The 17023-nt window shown below is 40.4% G+C and overlaps 1 protein-coding gene across 3 annotated transcripts; it reads left to right on the top strand.

Moving 5' to 3' along the window:
* The first annotated feature begins 912 nt into the window (after positions 1–912).
* Grem1 (gremlin 1, DAN family BMP antagonist) lies at positions 913–1467 on the top strand. 3 transcript variants are annotated; one of them, XM_035446083.1, is made up of 2 exons: positions 913–1026; positions 1150–1467. In XM_035446083.1, the coding sequence occupies exons 1-2, from the start codon at positions 913–915 to the stop codon at positions 1465–1467; spliced, it is 432 nt and encodes a 143-aa protein (XP_035301974.1). The 3 variants fall into 3 exon arrangements, with proteins under 3 accessions (XP_035301974.1, XP_035301975.1, XP_035301973.1); XM_035446084.1 differs by having other exon boundaries at positions 913–939; XM_035446082.1 differs by having other exon boundaries at positions 913–1467.
* Positions 1468–17023: the final 15556 nt, after the last annotated feature.

Genomic DNA, 17023 nt, shown 5'->3' on the forward strand with positions numbered 1-17023 from the left:
GCACAGTGACAATATATGTATGAAAATTCACAATGAAACATTTCGTACAAGAATTTAAATATTGAAATCAAATAAATTAAATTCCTACCTGGTCAAATAATCAGACAAAAGCATTTCTATACATACATAGAGGCACGTAGGTGAGTGACTGATATATTTCACCACTTAAGAAGGTAGAACAGTGGTGCCTGGAGAGATGGCTCAGCAGTTAAGAGCACACTCTGTTCTTCCAGAAGACCTGAGTTCAGTTGCCTGCACCCACACTTGGTGGCTCACAGCTGCCTATAACTCCAGCTTCAGTGATTCTGGGGGCCTCTTCTGCCTTCTGCTTTCCTCAGGCTCACACAAGCCATAAACACACACATACACACACACACACACACACACACACACACACACACACACCACACACACACACACACACACACGGGGGGGGGGTGTATCATTCCATAAAGAATGACACCAGGCATCTCTGTCCTCCTGCCTCCTGTCCAGTGGCCTTCCTCTTAGGTTGCTCTGTCATAGGCTTCCTGGTCTCTTTTCAATTCCAGAACAGTGAAAAGTCTCATGTTGTCAAATTCCAGAATAAATACAGTTAAGTGAGCATAAAAAAGGTCACATGCAATTGTGTCAGGAGCCAGTAAGGAATTCTCTCCGGAGTCGGTGCAATGAAAAGACAGGTCCTGGCTGTGTTTAAAGCTTGGCCAATTCACTGTGTGACCTATATTGAATTACTCAGTTTGATGGATGAGAGAGTAATGGGAATAATAGTATCTAATAGCTAGTGATACTGTAAAAGTCAGTGCAACTGAAGTGTGTAGTGAATACAATATAAGGTGTTAGGTGAAATTACTAATTTTTCTTAAGTAACATTCTCACTGTGTCTCCCCTTCTCTGCATCCCTTGTCTAGAATGAATCGCACCGCCTACACTGTGGGAGCTTTGCTTCTCCTCTTGGGGACCCTACTACCGGCAGCTGAAGGGAAAAAGAAAGGGTCCCAGGGAGCCATCCCACCTCCAGACAAGGCTCAGCATAATGACTCTGAGCAGACCCAATCCCCACCACAACCTGGCTCCAGGACCCGGGGGCGGGGCCAGGGGCGAGGCACCGCCATGCCAGGAGAGGAAGTGCTGGAGTCCAGCCAAGAGGCCCTGCACGTGACAGAGCGCAAGTACCTGAAGCGAGATTGGTGCAAAACTCAGCCTCTGAAGCAGACCATTCACGAGGAGGGCTGCAACAGCCGCACTATCATCAACCGCTTCTGCTACGGCCAGTGCAATTCCTTCTACATCCCCAGACACATCAGGAAGGAGGAAGGCTCCTTTCAGTCTTGCTCCTTCTGCAAGCCCAAGAAGTTCACCACCATGATGGTCACGCTCAACTGTCCTGAGCTACAGCCACCCACCAAGAAGAAACGGGTCACACGCGTGAAGCAGTGTCGGTGCATATCCATTGATTTGGATTAAACCAAAGCGGGCATACTCAGCCTGTCATAGCCATGCGGAGAGCCATACCTAAACCACCTGATTCCTTCTTGGCTTAAATCTAGAGGTCCGAAGAACCAGCAGTTGCTTCCCAGCTGGAGGCTGCTTACGCATAGTGTATGCACATGAGTGTGCATGGGTGTTGTGTGTGTTCCCAAACACCAGCGGAAGCAGCCTCTGCTAGAATGCACTTCCTGCTACTCTGCTTCAGATGGTCGGAAACTCCCACACCGCTGGACCCAAACACCCACAGGGGCAGGGCTGTAGCTGGCTTTGCCTTTGTGTCCCATGCGCCCTCTTGGGCACGAGGACTTCACTTGAGAATGAATACTAATGGAAGAGGTAACTCCGCGGGCTGCAGGAGACTTGGAGCCTTTCAGTGCTTGCCCTTCGCTCCCACAACACATGCCTCCCTTGCTCTCCCTGACATCTCAGTCTTAGCCCATGTCCCTAAATTCATTCACTTGACCGTGGGTATAAATGTTTTCCATCTTGTGAAGAACCTCCAGAATGCGGGGAGATGTGTGACGGAGGACAAACAGGACGGAGGATTGACACAGGAGTGTTGAGGATGAGGACCAGTCTGGGACAGTGAAATTCAGTATTAGGATGTCCAGAGTTTGAAAGCTGTTCTCCAAAACAGTGTGAGCCTTGGTTGAGTGAAAGGGTTTTCCTGGTATTTAAAAGAACCCAGATGCACAGAGGTGAAATATAATCACACACACACACACACACACACACACACACACACACACACACACACCCCAATTTTCTGTGTCTGCCTCTGCAACCTCCTGACACTAACTGTAACCCAAAGTTAAAAGTGAAATAATGACCGCTCCTGTTTTAAAAATCAAGAGAGTGAAACAGAAAGAAACATGGCCTCCTACTTTACTTTGCCTCTCAGGTGGACAACTGAGAATCTTGTACACTGGGATAGGAAAATACAAAACAAACAAACCTCCTTAGCTTAGTTTTGTTGGATTAACGTTGCTTTTTGTTATTCCTGCAAAATGCTTCTGAGATGTACAACCTTGTGCTAAAAATCCTTCCTTTGCTGAGCACATCTGCCAATGAGGAACTGCCTAAGATGAGAGAGTTACCTGCTCCATTTGAGCTAGGCACAAAGGAGGGTTTTCTGTTTTGGCTCTTGTTATGAGAGAATCAGAGAGGGGGTGGACTCAAAGGGATTGCATCTGCCTAGGCAGTGTCTGGAAGAGAGATAGGGCTCAGACTATCTTGTCTTATTTTTGCTCTTAGAAGGTCATAAGAAAGTTCCATTGGGAAAGCAGAACACTAGGTATAATAACAGGCCTTCTATTCCCCTTGGGTCAATTCAGCATTGTAATAATTATGCCTACTATGGATGTCCTCTAATAACATCTGGGCTTCCCAAATGCCAACTTAGCATTTATGTAAAGGACAAAATGAAAGGTAGCCTTGATACATTTTGGCTTGGCTAAATAATACTCCTTAAGACTGAGACTCTAGCTATAAATGCCTTTTTTTTTTTTTGTCTTTTTCTCTCAGAGTCACTAGTCAAGTTAGGTGTTATTTGGAAGGGAGACATTCACTGCCCATCAAAGCTGCCACAGTCACAGAAACATTGGATATAAAGAAACTTTTTATTTTGGTCTAGCACTCTCCCATGTGACATCTAAATGGAAACTATGCTGTAAGATAAAAACTATCTTGAACTCCCAAACATTGGGTCTAACTTTGAAAGTTTAAAAGTCACTACTGATGATTCCAGAGTAGATGAATTTGTGCAAGCATAGTCTTTGTGTTTCATATGTACTGTATGCTCCTTCCCTGAATCCACCACCGTAGGATGGGTTTGATTAGGCCCCCAAATGCAAAGACAAAGTTTTGAGGTTAGTGAAGAGTGAAAAATAAAAGAGAAAGAAGCTGAAAATTTAAAACCACATGAGAGACGAAATATGACAATCAGTGCTAAGAAACACCGAATGTCTTAATTCTGCCACAAACATACAGTATTGTTATAAATAATAGTTAGGTTGGCAGCCACAGTCACCTTCCAGGAGCTTGTACCACAATCTCTCATGTAAGTTGGATTTGGTTTAACATAAAGAGGATTGCCTCAAAATTAACTTCATGGGAGCAGTCAGCAATAGAAGTAGCCTTAAAGAACATTACTGGCCAAAGAGGGAAATGCCTGCCTTCCTTGCTATGCCTAAACCAAGACCATCACCTCCTCCATGTCCTCCATCATTGATCAAAGATGCCCTGTCTGTGGCTTGTTTTGGACTCATTAGTGATGTAATGATGTGTATTTTCTCCACCATTTTAGTAGAAATGTCTTATGGTAAGATAGTTGTGATCTTGATTTTGCCTATCAAAATAATGTCAGATATCAAATATGAATTTAATGTTGTTCTCTTTGTGCTTGGCATTGAAAGAGAAAAAATCACATACCTTGTAAGCCTGGGGGTGTCCTTGCAACTGTACTCTTCACAGCTCAATGTTATAAGTGAAAAATCTGGAGGAAAAGATAATTTCCACCGTGTGGAATGTGAATAAGCAAAAAGTTATGGTTATTTAATGTAATTATGAATTCAAGTCTTTTGGTTACTGTGATTTCAAACATGCTTTCTTTCTATATTTTATATGACGGCCTCTGAGTTGGGCAAAGAAGAAACTGGCCATTGTATGTTGTTAGGGACTTTTGTCAGGTCAGAGGGAAACACAATATTGTCACATATGAAGAGATGTTACTGAGTCAAGGATGACTTTTATTTTCTAAAATTGGATGTTCCTTAAAGATTGACATTTCTGAAACATTAGGAAAGACTTTAAATGTTGTTTTGAGAGACATACAATGTGCATATACAAGCAAATAGCAGATAATGTTGGCTAGTCCACAAATACATATGAACAGAACATTGCTAAAAAAGAATTCTGAGCTGAAAGAGTGAAAGAAATTCTATTGTCATTCCTCAAGATATTTAATACCATCTACACTGTGTATTTAATCTGCATTAATCATTTTAAAACAACGAAGGATTATATAGGCTATGATCGAACTACTTTGCTATGGATGAGGATGAGGTGGGATTTAATGGTCTCATAAAAGCTAATTTGGCTTCAAGTTTTATGAATCTGTAACTAGAATTTTATTTTCACCCTAATAACATTCTATATAACCTTTGCCAAAAAAGCAATCAATAAATTAAACTTCTTCTTTTTGTGTATGTGTGTTTGAATTTTAATTGATGGCTGTCTCTCAGCAGGGCCTGAGGCAAGGACTCATTGGACCCAGAAAGGAGGAAGTACAAAGATGGCTCTTGTTTGGAGAGGAATCTATTCGTTGCACCCAGATCTTCCTTCCTTCTTTCCTTCCTTCCTTCCTTCCTTCCTTCCTTCCTTCCTTCCTTCCTTCCTTCCTTCCTTCCTTCTTTAGATTTATTTATTTTATGTGCATGACTGCTCCATCTGCATGTATGCCTGCAGGCCAGAAGAGGGCATCTTATCCCATTATAGATGGTTGTGAGCCACCATGTGGTTGCTGTGAATTGAACTCAGGACCTCCAGAAGAGCAGCCAGTGCTCTTAACCACTGAGCCATTTCTCCATCCTCCAGGTAGATTTTTCTGATCCTCTTGATTTCAGTAGTGACACCTCAGACGCAGGCAGGCAAAGACAAATAAGGCTGGTTTTCAATTGAATCATAAGCAATCTCCCCAAGCACAGTTAGAAGGCAGTGATTATGACTGAGGTCTGCAGAAAGCAGAGGGCTTGATGATAGGCTTATTACAGCGAGCAAGGAGGAAAGATGAGGAGAAAGGTTTGAATTTAATAGAAGAAAGAGTTGTAATAGGGAGAGTGATCAGCAATACCATGGGCTGACTTGGAGAAAACACACTTGTTTTTCTTGAAAATATTTAAAATCTGCTAGACATCATTCCATAGGAATATTAGGAAAGTTAGTTCTCTGAGATCATGAAAGTTTCTAGGAGTTCATCACTCCACTGGACATACAGTATTATGCGGTTTGATTAGCTGTCAACAGTAATCAAATCCCAGTGCAAGCATGTATGCAAAGTGCTAATGTTGCACACTATGCTAAGAGTTTAATTTTTATTGTTCCATTGAAGTATCCCAGGATAGCTTAATGGAGAAGATTCTGGTATCCTCCCTAAGAGAAAGTCTCAGATTCCTGTGGTCTTATTGTAACACCCAGGTCCTTAAAAATTCTAGGATGTTTTTCAGTAGAAGTAAAAATTGTTAAAGGAATAGAAATCTTTAAAAAAATTATAAGGTTTTTCTCTCCTTAACAACAGAAAAGAGATCCAACTATTGATTATTGATTAAGGTCATCCATGCTCATATTAGGCAGCACTAGAATAGGAGCTCAAGTTCAGAGGGGCTAAATTGAAGCCTATTTGCCTGGGTGGGGAGTGGCCTGGAACATTCAGGGGCTTCAGGAAAGCTGCATTCAGGAGGCAACATCTGAATAAGGCTGGAATGGTGTGAGTGGAACTCCACATAGAAGAGCATTGCAGGCTCAAAACAACCTCATCTCCCGCCATAGAAGCAAGGCATGTAAGAGTGAATCACTGAAGAGACTAATATCTGAATTCAAGTCATCCTCCTGCCTCTGTCCTTTTGCTACTGGTTCTATAAGCACTTGTCACTGTGCCCATAGTCAGCAGATAAACAAATTCTAAATAAGTAGAGGAAAAAATAGAAATACGATATATTGGAAACCTGGAAGTGGCAAAAAAGAGAAGAATTATGAAAAATAGACAAATAGAAATTCTAACTTTGGAAAACTAGTAGCCAAAATAAAACTCATTAGAAGAGCCAAAAGCGGATTCTACAAGGTAGAAAATCAAACATGAGAAAGAAGGAGAGAGAAGTAGGGGAGGGAGGAAGGGAGAAGAGAAAGAGACTAAACTCAAATAGGACAACTCTAATCCTAATACCCAGGAGTGGAGGTAGATGGATCTCTGTGAGTTCAAGTCAGACTGGACTTTATAGTGAGTTCCAAACCAGCCAGAGCAACATAGTGAGTCTCTGCATCAAACATACATACAAACAAAAACCCAACCAAACAAGAAAAACCACTTTTTTGAAAGAACAAACATCACTCTTGCCCTTAAAAAATATTTTAAATGCATTATAAAAATACTCTGAACAGCTACTATATCTATCTATATCTATCTATATCTATCTGTCTATCTATCTATCTATCTATCTATCTATCTATCTATCTATCTATCTATGCCCTGTGGTGACAACACCGGACACCACTACTAAAAACAAAAATGTGAAAGAGAGGAGGGAAAGAGAGAAAAATGGAGCAGTGTGCTGTATTGAAGAGAGGTGGAACTGGAGATGTGATCGTAGTTGACCCTGAGCCAAGACCTCTTCTTGGCATTTGGCATATGTGGTTTCCTGCTCTCATGGAGCTTGAAGTCGGCTGGTAAAGACAAACTTTAAGAGACAATAATGATAAGTAGGATTAACTCAGAGCTGAAAAAAGAGACCTGGTACCTTATAAAGAAGTTGCCATGGGGACCAACTCTGGAGAATGACAAGTTCAGATTGGGCTTCCAGCACTGCATAACAGTGGACCGTGCATGAGAGACACTTAAGAAGCCCCCGTCTGCAGCTCTGCAGCACAGGCAGGGCAGATACCACTACCATGAGCAATCACGTGGTGGAGAAATGGTAGAAAAATGGAAGCAGAACTATTTGAGCACGATGAAGAGGTGGGACTCCAGATACAAGGGTGAAGAGGAACACCTGATGTGAGTAGCCTACGCTGCCACCTGAGGCCATGGAGGTGGAGGTGTCCTGGCCCATGCTGCCACTGAGGGCCATGTCTGGGAGGAGGGTCTAGGTTGATGTCCATGGCATGTTATCACCATAGGCCATGCAGATGCCCCTGATCTGGGCTGTCACCTGGGACCTTGTTGATGTCCAAGGTCTGCACAGAGCTGGCCCTGGCCCTTACCTAGACAGAGCAGGAGAGATGGTGCCACCCATCCACCCCCTGCCCATGGTAGGTGGGAGAGCTGGCCCTGAGAGCAAGAGAGGTGGCTCTGTCCCTTGAGAGTTACAGTTCTCAGGAGAGTCAGCCCTGTGCCTCACCAGGGCAGCACAGTAGAACTGGCGCTGGTAGTGTGGGCTTGGGAGAGCTGGCTCTGAGGGGTCAGAGTGGGAGGTGAGCCAGTCCTGCCCCTTGCCAGCTTCCAAAGGCAGGAGAGATGGACCCACCCCTCATCTGGTCAAAGTGGGAGAGCAGCAGGACTAACCAATGGATTACCACTCAGACCCAGATCCAGGGCTTTGAGTTGGCCCACCCCAATATCTACCCCATTTAAGAACTGTTGGAACATGTAAAGGGGCCAGTCCTGCAGAACCAAAGATAGAAGATTTTCACGACACAGGGCAACAGCAGGATATCTGAGAGGAGTCCTAATGAGGAGCTAGTACTAATAGTGTAGCAGAAGCCAGAGGCCTCAAGCCAGACCAATGAATCGTTGCAATGAACATTTGCAAGTAAAGCTATTTGGTCAAAAGGGTATATTGGGTGATGCACTGTGACACCCTGTAGCTTCCACGATAACAGTTTTTTCTTTTTGCTGGGAAGGTCACAAAGGCAGAGGATAGATATGGAAGGATTCAGAGATGAGTGAGATTGGGGTGCATGACATGAAATTCACAAAGAATCACTATGCAGTTTAAAAAATATAGCAAAAAAAAGTCTGATTATGCTTTTTGTCTTTTATAAATTTTACTCAGAATAGACTAACAGTTTAAGAAAGTCCAATTGCAATGAATAGCAAGCCATTAGAAACCTTCCTAAACAAAATTTTGATTACTATCCAACCTAATTATGGATTCTAGGCTGTGATGACATATTCTAAGTCTTACTTCTTCTTCTTTCCCTTCTGGATCATGTTTGGGCAAGTTGATTGTAAAGCCAGGCTCCCTAATGTGGCAGGAATGGAGGGCTCACAGCATGCAGACGCTGCCTCATGGGGAACCTTAACTGTCTGATTACTATTAAAACCCAAGCAAGTCTCCTCTCCCTGCTTTCCCAAGCTATGTTCAGCAGAACAGGAATTAATGGTTGTTTGTCCTCTTTGGAGTTGTGTGTACCATTATCATCTAAACAACTGAACCAAATTTTAGGGAGGAGTCCATATTGTTTATGGAAGTGTTCATAACACCTTTACATATTCAAATTACCAAAATTGCCATAAATAGAACTAAAAGTCTGAATTTAGCTATCATAAATTAAAGAGACTAGATGAACAATTAAAACTTTTCTGCAAAGTAAAGCTCACATACAATGGCCTCACCCTTCATATAAGTTCTTTACCAATTTATCCTTGAAAATAGAGGTGATAAGGTCAGGAAGTGGTCCAGTGGGTAAAAGTGCTTGCCTGACTACTGAGGTGAGATCCCTGGGACTCACATGGTAGAAGGAGAGAGACAATGCCTACAAGGTGCCTTCTGACCTCTTTAAGCATGCCTTGGTCTACACACACACACACACACACACACACACACACACACACACACACACTTTTAAAATTAAAAGAAAAAGAAGAGCAAACACGTTTCCTTTGTCCTATAAGACCAGTATTACCTTGATAACAAATTTATATAAATAAACTATAAAAATACAACTATAGACTAACATCTGATGGGGGAATATACTTCTGTTTATGTTTCTTATTGATTGTTGAATAAAGCACTGTTTGGCCAATGAAGAAGCAAGTTAGGCAGACTAGACGTCAAGGAAGTTCCTGGGAAATGTAGTAAGAAATTTTGTGATACAGACAGGAAGTGACATAGCAGGCAGATTCATATATAAGTAAGGGCAAGAAGGAAGTCATTCCTTTCTCTCTTCCTCCTGCTCTCTGCTTTGCAGTTGCCATGTGACTGGGAACAGGACACGAGGTGAAGGCATCCTCCATAAGATAAGTCTTATGATTATGGATGATAATTAATACTGAGCTAGCAAGTAAGAACTCCTAGGGATTGGCCAGCAGCATTGTACCTAATATGTCTCTGTGTTACCTGGGACCTTAATGTGGTAGTGAGCGGAACTCAGGCAGCCTGGCAGAAAGTGCCCACGGCTTGGCAGAAAGATTTATTGTTACAAACACCTCTTGTGAATATTAATGCAAAATTCACAAGATATATATATATATATATTAATGCAATATATATATATATACATATATATATTACATATATATATATATATATATATATATATATATATATATATATATCCAGTTCAGGGTTTGTTTAAAAATAACCTGGTTCTATTTATCATGCTAATAGGATGCAAGACAGAAACTGCATGAACATGTAACAAAGCAGACAGTTTATTTGACAGAATTTAACACCATCCATCATAAAAAAACCACTGAACAAATTAGAAGGAGCTTTCTCCATCTAAAATATGGCATCTGTGAAAACTCCACACTGATGCTCAATAGCAAATACTAAAAAGTTTCTTCTTTCAGAGCAGTAGCAAACAGGCAATCTTTCCCCATTTCTGTTCAGCTCGTTCTAGAGCCTCTACCCAGGACAGTTACACTAGAAAAAAAAAATAGAACTTGGCAAAAAAGAAGTAACAATATTTCTATTTTCATATGACACAGTCTTATACATAGAACCTTAAGAAGTGAATAAAGGAACACAGAGACAAGTTCAGCTAGGTTGCAGTGTAAAAGACAAGAACTAATTATAATTCTATATCATTTTATACACTGAAAATGAGAAATATGAAAAGATTAAGCAAATGATTTCATTTGCAGTCCTATAAAAATATATGAAAATGAATAAAGTTGTTGCAAGACTGATAGCTGGGAAACCAGCATGGGACTGATCCAGACTCCCTGAATGTGGGTGTCAGTGAGGTGACCTTGGAAATCTATGGGGCCCCTTGTAGTGGATCAGTATTTATCCCTAGCATAGGAATGGACTTTGGGAGTCCATCCCACATGGAGGGATACTCTCTGAGCCTAGACAGAAGGGGTTGGGCCTAGGCCCTATCCCAAAGGATATGAAAGACTCTGAAGAACCACTATGGAAAGCCTCACACTCCATGGGGTGCAGAAAGGGTATGGGATAGGTAGCATGTTAGTTGAGGGGGCAGGGGATGAGGGGAGGGAGAGGGACCCAGGATTGACATGTAAAATAATCTTCTTTCTAATTAATATTAAAAAATTAAAAAAGGAAATGAATAAAGTTAACAAAAGAAGTAAAATCCTTGTTTGCTGAAAATTATAAAATATTGCTTACAGATATTTAAAAATACCAAAATCCTAGGCCACGGTGACACCCACCTTTAGTCCCAGCACTCAGAAGGCAGATGCAGGTGACTCTCTAAGTTCTAGGCCAGCCTGATCTACATAGTGAGTTCTACGAAAACCAGGGCTACACAGAGAAACCTTGTCTCAAAAAACCAAAACCAAAACCAAAACCAAACCAAAACAACAACAAACAAACAAAACAAAATCCAAATAAAAACTAAACAAAACAAAAAAACCACACAAAACTAAACAAAACAAAATCAATGGGCAGGCCACTTTAATCCATGTTCAGAAGAACTGGCCTTGCTCTACAGAGCCATCATCATAATGTCTATCAGCTTGTAGCTGGCTCCTTTCTAGAAACTGACAAGCTGATCCTAAAATTCATAACAAAATCTAAACCTCAGAATAGTCAGAACAACCTTTAAAAACTAACAACATTGAAGGATTTCCTTATTTCAAAATATACAGAAAAAAAAAAAGTTACCAGGACAGGCTCCTTCTGACAGTCAGGTTAGGAAGAAGAAACTCCCATTTCTCCAAAAGTCTCATATCTAGCTCCACTTTAACTCTTTCCTGCACACCAGTAGTAACCAGTTTCTTGAAGTACAAATCCCCTCTTCTACCTGTTTATAGTTTCATCAACCAAGTGTGCACCTACTGCTCAACATTCTAGTCTAGTTGCCAACCATTAGGAAGGAAAATAAAGGCTTGAACTAAGGCAGTCTTACAGTCTTGATGAATGTATAAAAATACAGTTGACAGTGAATGTGTAAGATCCGTTGTGAACTTTCACAGCTTCAGCATAGCTGTTTGAACTGAAGAGTTCACTGAGATGGGTACATTTTGGGTCTGGCTAATCTCACTGCACTGTATTTTTTTATTTTTAAGTTCCTTATAATAAAGTTTTGATTAAGAATAATGTTCATGAGGATCATTACATCCACCCCTCCTGGGAAAAAGAGTGTATCACTATGAGATCCACCTTACATGACTTTTTGTTTAAAAGGAGTAGAGAGAGTTCTTAAGCAGAGCTGGTGTTTTGTAAAGATAGGTAAAAATCAGCAAAAACCTTCATGAGACAAAGGCAGAAAGAAAAGACCCAAAAATTACAAGTGAAAGAGAAGACATCATCTATGGGACCTCTGACAATGGAACCAGTATTTATCCCTAGTGCACAAAGGGACTTTGGGAGCCCATTCCCCATGGATAGATACTTTCTCAGCCTAGATACACAGGGAGGGCCTGGGTTCTGCCCCAAATGATGACAGACTTTGATGATTCCCCCATGGAAGGCCTCACCCTCCCTGGTGAGTGGATGGGGGTAGGTAGGATGGGGGGCATTGGTGGGGCACATGGGATGATGGGAGGGAGAGGGAACTAGGATTGATCTGTAAAATAAGATTGTTTCTAAATTAAATAAAAAAGCGGAAAGATTTTCTTAAAAAGGAGGAGACTTCATAACTAATACTATAGAAATAGAAAGGAATGTAAGTGACTACTGCAACCAATTAGACACAAAGAAATTGAATAGTTTAGAATGCACGAGTAAACTCCTCAAAACATTCAATGCGCCAAGGCTAAGTCAGGAATAGAAAATCCAAATAGCCCTTGGACTGATGTGGAGTTCAAATTAGCAATCACATGCTCTCAACTGAGATAAACCTAGGACTACATGGTTTTACTGATTTCCAAATTTTAAAGAAGAGTTAATACTAATACTTCTTAAATTCTTCTAAAATATTTGAAAAGAAAAGAATACTTCTTAACTCATTATGTAAGACCAGCATTATCCTGACAATATATCATAAGAAAACTACAGGTCAATAATTCTGATAGACATAGATTCAAATGTCTTCAATAAAATATTAGCAAATGTAATTAAACAGTTCAATTACAGTGAAATGGGTAATTACAGTTATTCTTGGGGTCCATGGGCACTCCAACATATAAAAATAGATTAGTGCAAGACAGCATACTAAAAAGCATATGTATAAAAAATCACATAATAACCCAGTGCGTGCAGAAATGGCACTTGCCAAAACTTAACAACCTCTTATAGTTAAAACCCTCCCAACAAACTAAGAACAGGAGGAAAGAACCTATTTAGAACAAATGCCACACATAAAGAAGCCAGAGCTAGCTCCACATTGAGTGGTGAGAAACAGTGAGATCAGAAAAGGGAAAGGATGCTTGCTCACCATTACCCTTTCTGCCTATGAGGCATTATCACCATAGCAAGTGGGGAAGAAAAATAAACAGAAGATTCCAATAAGAGAAATAATAAATTCAGTAAAGTTGAAGTGTATGTGTGTGTCCATGTGTGTGTGTCCATGTCGTGTGCATACATGTGTACATGTGTATATGGGTAAGGAGTCAACCTTGAGTGTGGTTCTCAAGTACTGTCTACCTTGGTTTTTTGAGATAAAAAATCTCTCACATGGCCTGGAACTCTCAGATTAGGCTAGGCTGGCTGGCCAGTGAGCTCTAGTGATCTGCCTGTCTCCATCTTCCCAGCACTGACATTACATGAATACATCACCACATGGGGTTTTAAAAATGAGTTCTGAGGCTCAAACTCAGGTCCTTATGCTTGCACACTCAGGTCCTTATGCAAATACATTACCACCAGGGTTATCACTTCAGTCTTACAATATTAACACATACAAAAATAAGGGATTTTTTTCTAGATTTTTAATAGTGAGCTATCTGAAAAAATATTAAGAAAAGTTGTCATTTCAATAATGTCAAAAAGATATTCCACTATACGCTTAGATCAGAGTCTATTATAATCATCATTAGGGAGGCTTCATTCAACAACTGATGGGAGTAGATGTAGAGAGCCACAGTCAAACATTACGCAGATCTCCAGTAGAAGAGAGGGGGGTAAAATTGTAGGAGCCAGAGAGATCAAGGACAAAACAAGAAAATGGCGCACAGAATCAACTAACCAGGGCTCATAGGGGCTCAAAGAGACTGAATAATCAGAGAACCTGCAGGGTCTGACATAGGTCCTTTGAATACATGTTATGGTTGTGTAGCTTGGTGTTCTTGTGGGACTCCCAACTCCTGCTTTTGGGACCCTTTTCCTCCTACTGGCTTGATGTCTTCTAGCCTTGATATGAAAGTATGTGGCCAGTCTTATTGTAATTTTTCAGGTCATGTTTGGTGGATCTCTCTGGGAGGCCTGCTCTTTTCTGAAGGAAATAGAAGAGGAGCTGATATGGGGGAGAGGGGAGATAGTGGGGGAGGGGTTGGAAGAAGAGGAAGGACGGGAAACTGTGGTTAGGATGTAATATATGAGAAAAAGAATAAATAAAATTTAAAAATAACATAAAAAAGAATAAGATTAAAGATATTAACTTACCTAAAGAGGTGAAAAACTTGCATACTGAAAATTGCAATACATTAGTGCAAGAAAATAAAAAGACGTTCACAAATGAAAAGGCATCATGCATCCAAAGACTGGAAGAGTTACTATTGTTAAACTGTCCATATTACCTACAGCAATCTACAAATTCAGTGCAACTCCACTGCATTGAACGTGTCATTGGCATTTTATATAAATAGAAGGAACATTGTAAAATCACAAAAGACCACAAAGGAATAAATCAATCGTGAAAAAGAAGAAAGGTGGCCCTGGGGTCTGCAGGCAGACTGAGTCGGTCCCTGAGGTCCCTGGGACCCTGACTCTGCTGAGATTGCTGGGCTATTCCAGGAAATATGGGACACCGTGAAAAGACCAAACCTAAGGATAATAGATATAGAAGAAGGTGAAGAAACCCAACTCAAAGGTGCAGAAAACATATTCAACAAAATCATGGAAGACAACTTTCCCAACCTAAAGAAAGACATGCCAATGAAAGTATAAGAAGCCTACAGAACACCAAATAGAGTAGACCACAAAAGAAAGTCCCCTTGTCACATAATAATTAAAACACCAAACGTACAGATTAAAGAAAAAATATTAAGAGCAGCAAGGAAAAAAAGCAAACCTATCAGAATTACATCAGACTTTTCCATGGAAACTCTGAAAGCCAGAAGGACCTGGATAGATATTTTACCAACTCTGAGAGAACACGGATGCCAGCCCAGACTACTATACCCTTTCAATCACTATAAATGGAGAAAACAAGATATTCCATGACAAAACCAGATTTAAACAATGTGTAACCACTAATCCAGACCTACAAAAAGTACTGGAAGGAAAACTCCAACCTAAGGAAATTAACTACACTCCCATAAACTCCCATAAACATAGGCAATAGATAATCCCAGTCTACAAAAACACAAAATAAAAGGCATCAAATTAAATGGAGAGAAACTCAATCCAATTCCTCTAAAACTGGGGACAAGACAAGGCTTTCCACTCTCTCCATACCTCTTCAATATTGTCCTTGAAGTTCTAGGTAGAGCAATAAGACAACAAAAGGAGATCAAGGGAATACAAACCTGAAAGGAAGAAGTCAAATTCTCACTATTTGCAGACGATATGATAGTCTACATTAGTGACCCAAGAAACTCTACCAGGGAACTCCTATAGCTGATGAACACCTTCAGCAAAGTGGCAGGATACAAGATTAACTAAAAAAAAATCTGTAGCCCTACTATACATCGATGACACATTAGTGGAGAAAGAAATCAGAGAAACATCACTCTTTACAATTGCCACAAACAACATAAAATACCTTGGGGTAACACTAACCAAAAATGTGAAAGGCCTGTACCATAAGAATTTTGAGTCTCTAAAGAAAGAAATTAAAAAAGATACCAGAAAATGGAAAGATCTCCTATGCTCTTGGATAGGTAGGATCAACATAGTAAAAATGGCAATCTTGCCAAAAGCAATCTACAGATTCAATGCAATCCCCATAAAAATCCCAAAACGATTCTTCACAGACCTTGAAAGAACAATTCTCAACTTTATATGTAGAAACAAAAGACCCAGGATAGCCAAAACAACCCTGTACAATAAAGGAACTTCTGGAGGCATCACCATCCCTGACTTCAAGCTCTATTACAGAGCTATAGTCCTGAAAACAGCTTGATATTGGTACAAAAATTGATAGGTAGACCAATGGAATAGAGTTGAAAACCCTGATATTAACCCACACACCTATGAACACCTGATTTTTGATAAACAATCCAAATTTATACCATGGAACAAAGAGAACATCTTCAATAAATGGTGCTGGCAAACTGGTTGCAGACATGTAGAAGACTGAAGTTAGACCCAAGCCTATCACCTTGCACAAAACTTACGGCAAAATGGATCAAAGACCTCAACATAAACCCAGCTACACTGAATCTATTAGAAGACGAAGTGGTAAATACCTTGAATTAATTGGTACAGGAGACCACTTCCTGAACATTACACCAGTAGCACAGACACTGAGATCAACAATTGATAAATGGGACCTCCTGAAACTGAGAAGCTTCTGTAAGGCAAAGGACACAGTCAGCAAGACAAAACAGCAGCCCACAGACTGGGAAAAGATATTCACCAACCCCACATCTGACAGAGATCTCCAAAATATCCAATGAACTCAAGAAGCTAGTCTCTAAAACACCAAACAATCCAATTAAAAAGTGGTGTACAGAACTAAATAGACAATTCTCAATAGAGGAATCTAAAATGGCTGAAAGACACATAAGAAAGTGTTCAACATCCTTAGCCATCAGGGAAATGCAAATCAAAATAACTCTGAGATACCATCTTACTCCTGTTAGAATGGCTAAAATCAAAAACACCAATGAGTTTATGCTGGAGAGGATGTGGAGAAAGCGGAACACTCTTCCACTTCTGGTGGGCATGCCAACTTGTACAGCCACTTTGGAAATCAATATGTTGACTCCTCAAGAAAATGGGAATGAGTCTACCACAAGATCCAGCAATTCCACTATTAGAAATATACCCAAAAGAAGCACATTCATACAACAAGGACATCTGTTCAACGATGTTCATAGCAGCACTATTTGTAATAGCCAGAAACTGGAAACAGCCTAGATGTCCCTCAACCAAAGAATGAACAGAGAAAATGGAGTACATTTACAGAATGGAGTACTACTCAGCAGAAAAAAAACAATGAAATCTTGAAATTTGCAGAAAAATGGATGGAACTAGAAGAAACCATTCTGAGTGAGGTAACTCAGTTGCAAAAGGACAAACATGATATGTAATCATTCATATGCAGATTTTAGACATAGAGTAAAGGATTACCAGCCTACAATCCA

This window comes from Cricetulus griseus, chromosome 6, assembly GCF_003668045.3.
Source record: "Cricetulus griseus strain 17A/GY chromosome 6, alternate assembly CriGri-PICRH-1.0, whole genome shotgun sequence".
NCBI classification, from domain to species: domain Eukaryota; kingdom Metazoa; phylum Chordata; class Mammalia; order Rodentia; family Cricetidae; genus Cricetulus; species Cricetulus griseus.

What these genes read in the sequence shown, in the direction of transcription:
- Grem1 (XM_035446082.1), top strand. Translation starts at nt 913, where the DNA reads ATGAATCGCACCGCCTACACTGTGGGAGCTTTGCTTCTCCTCTTGGGG.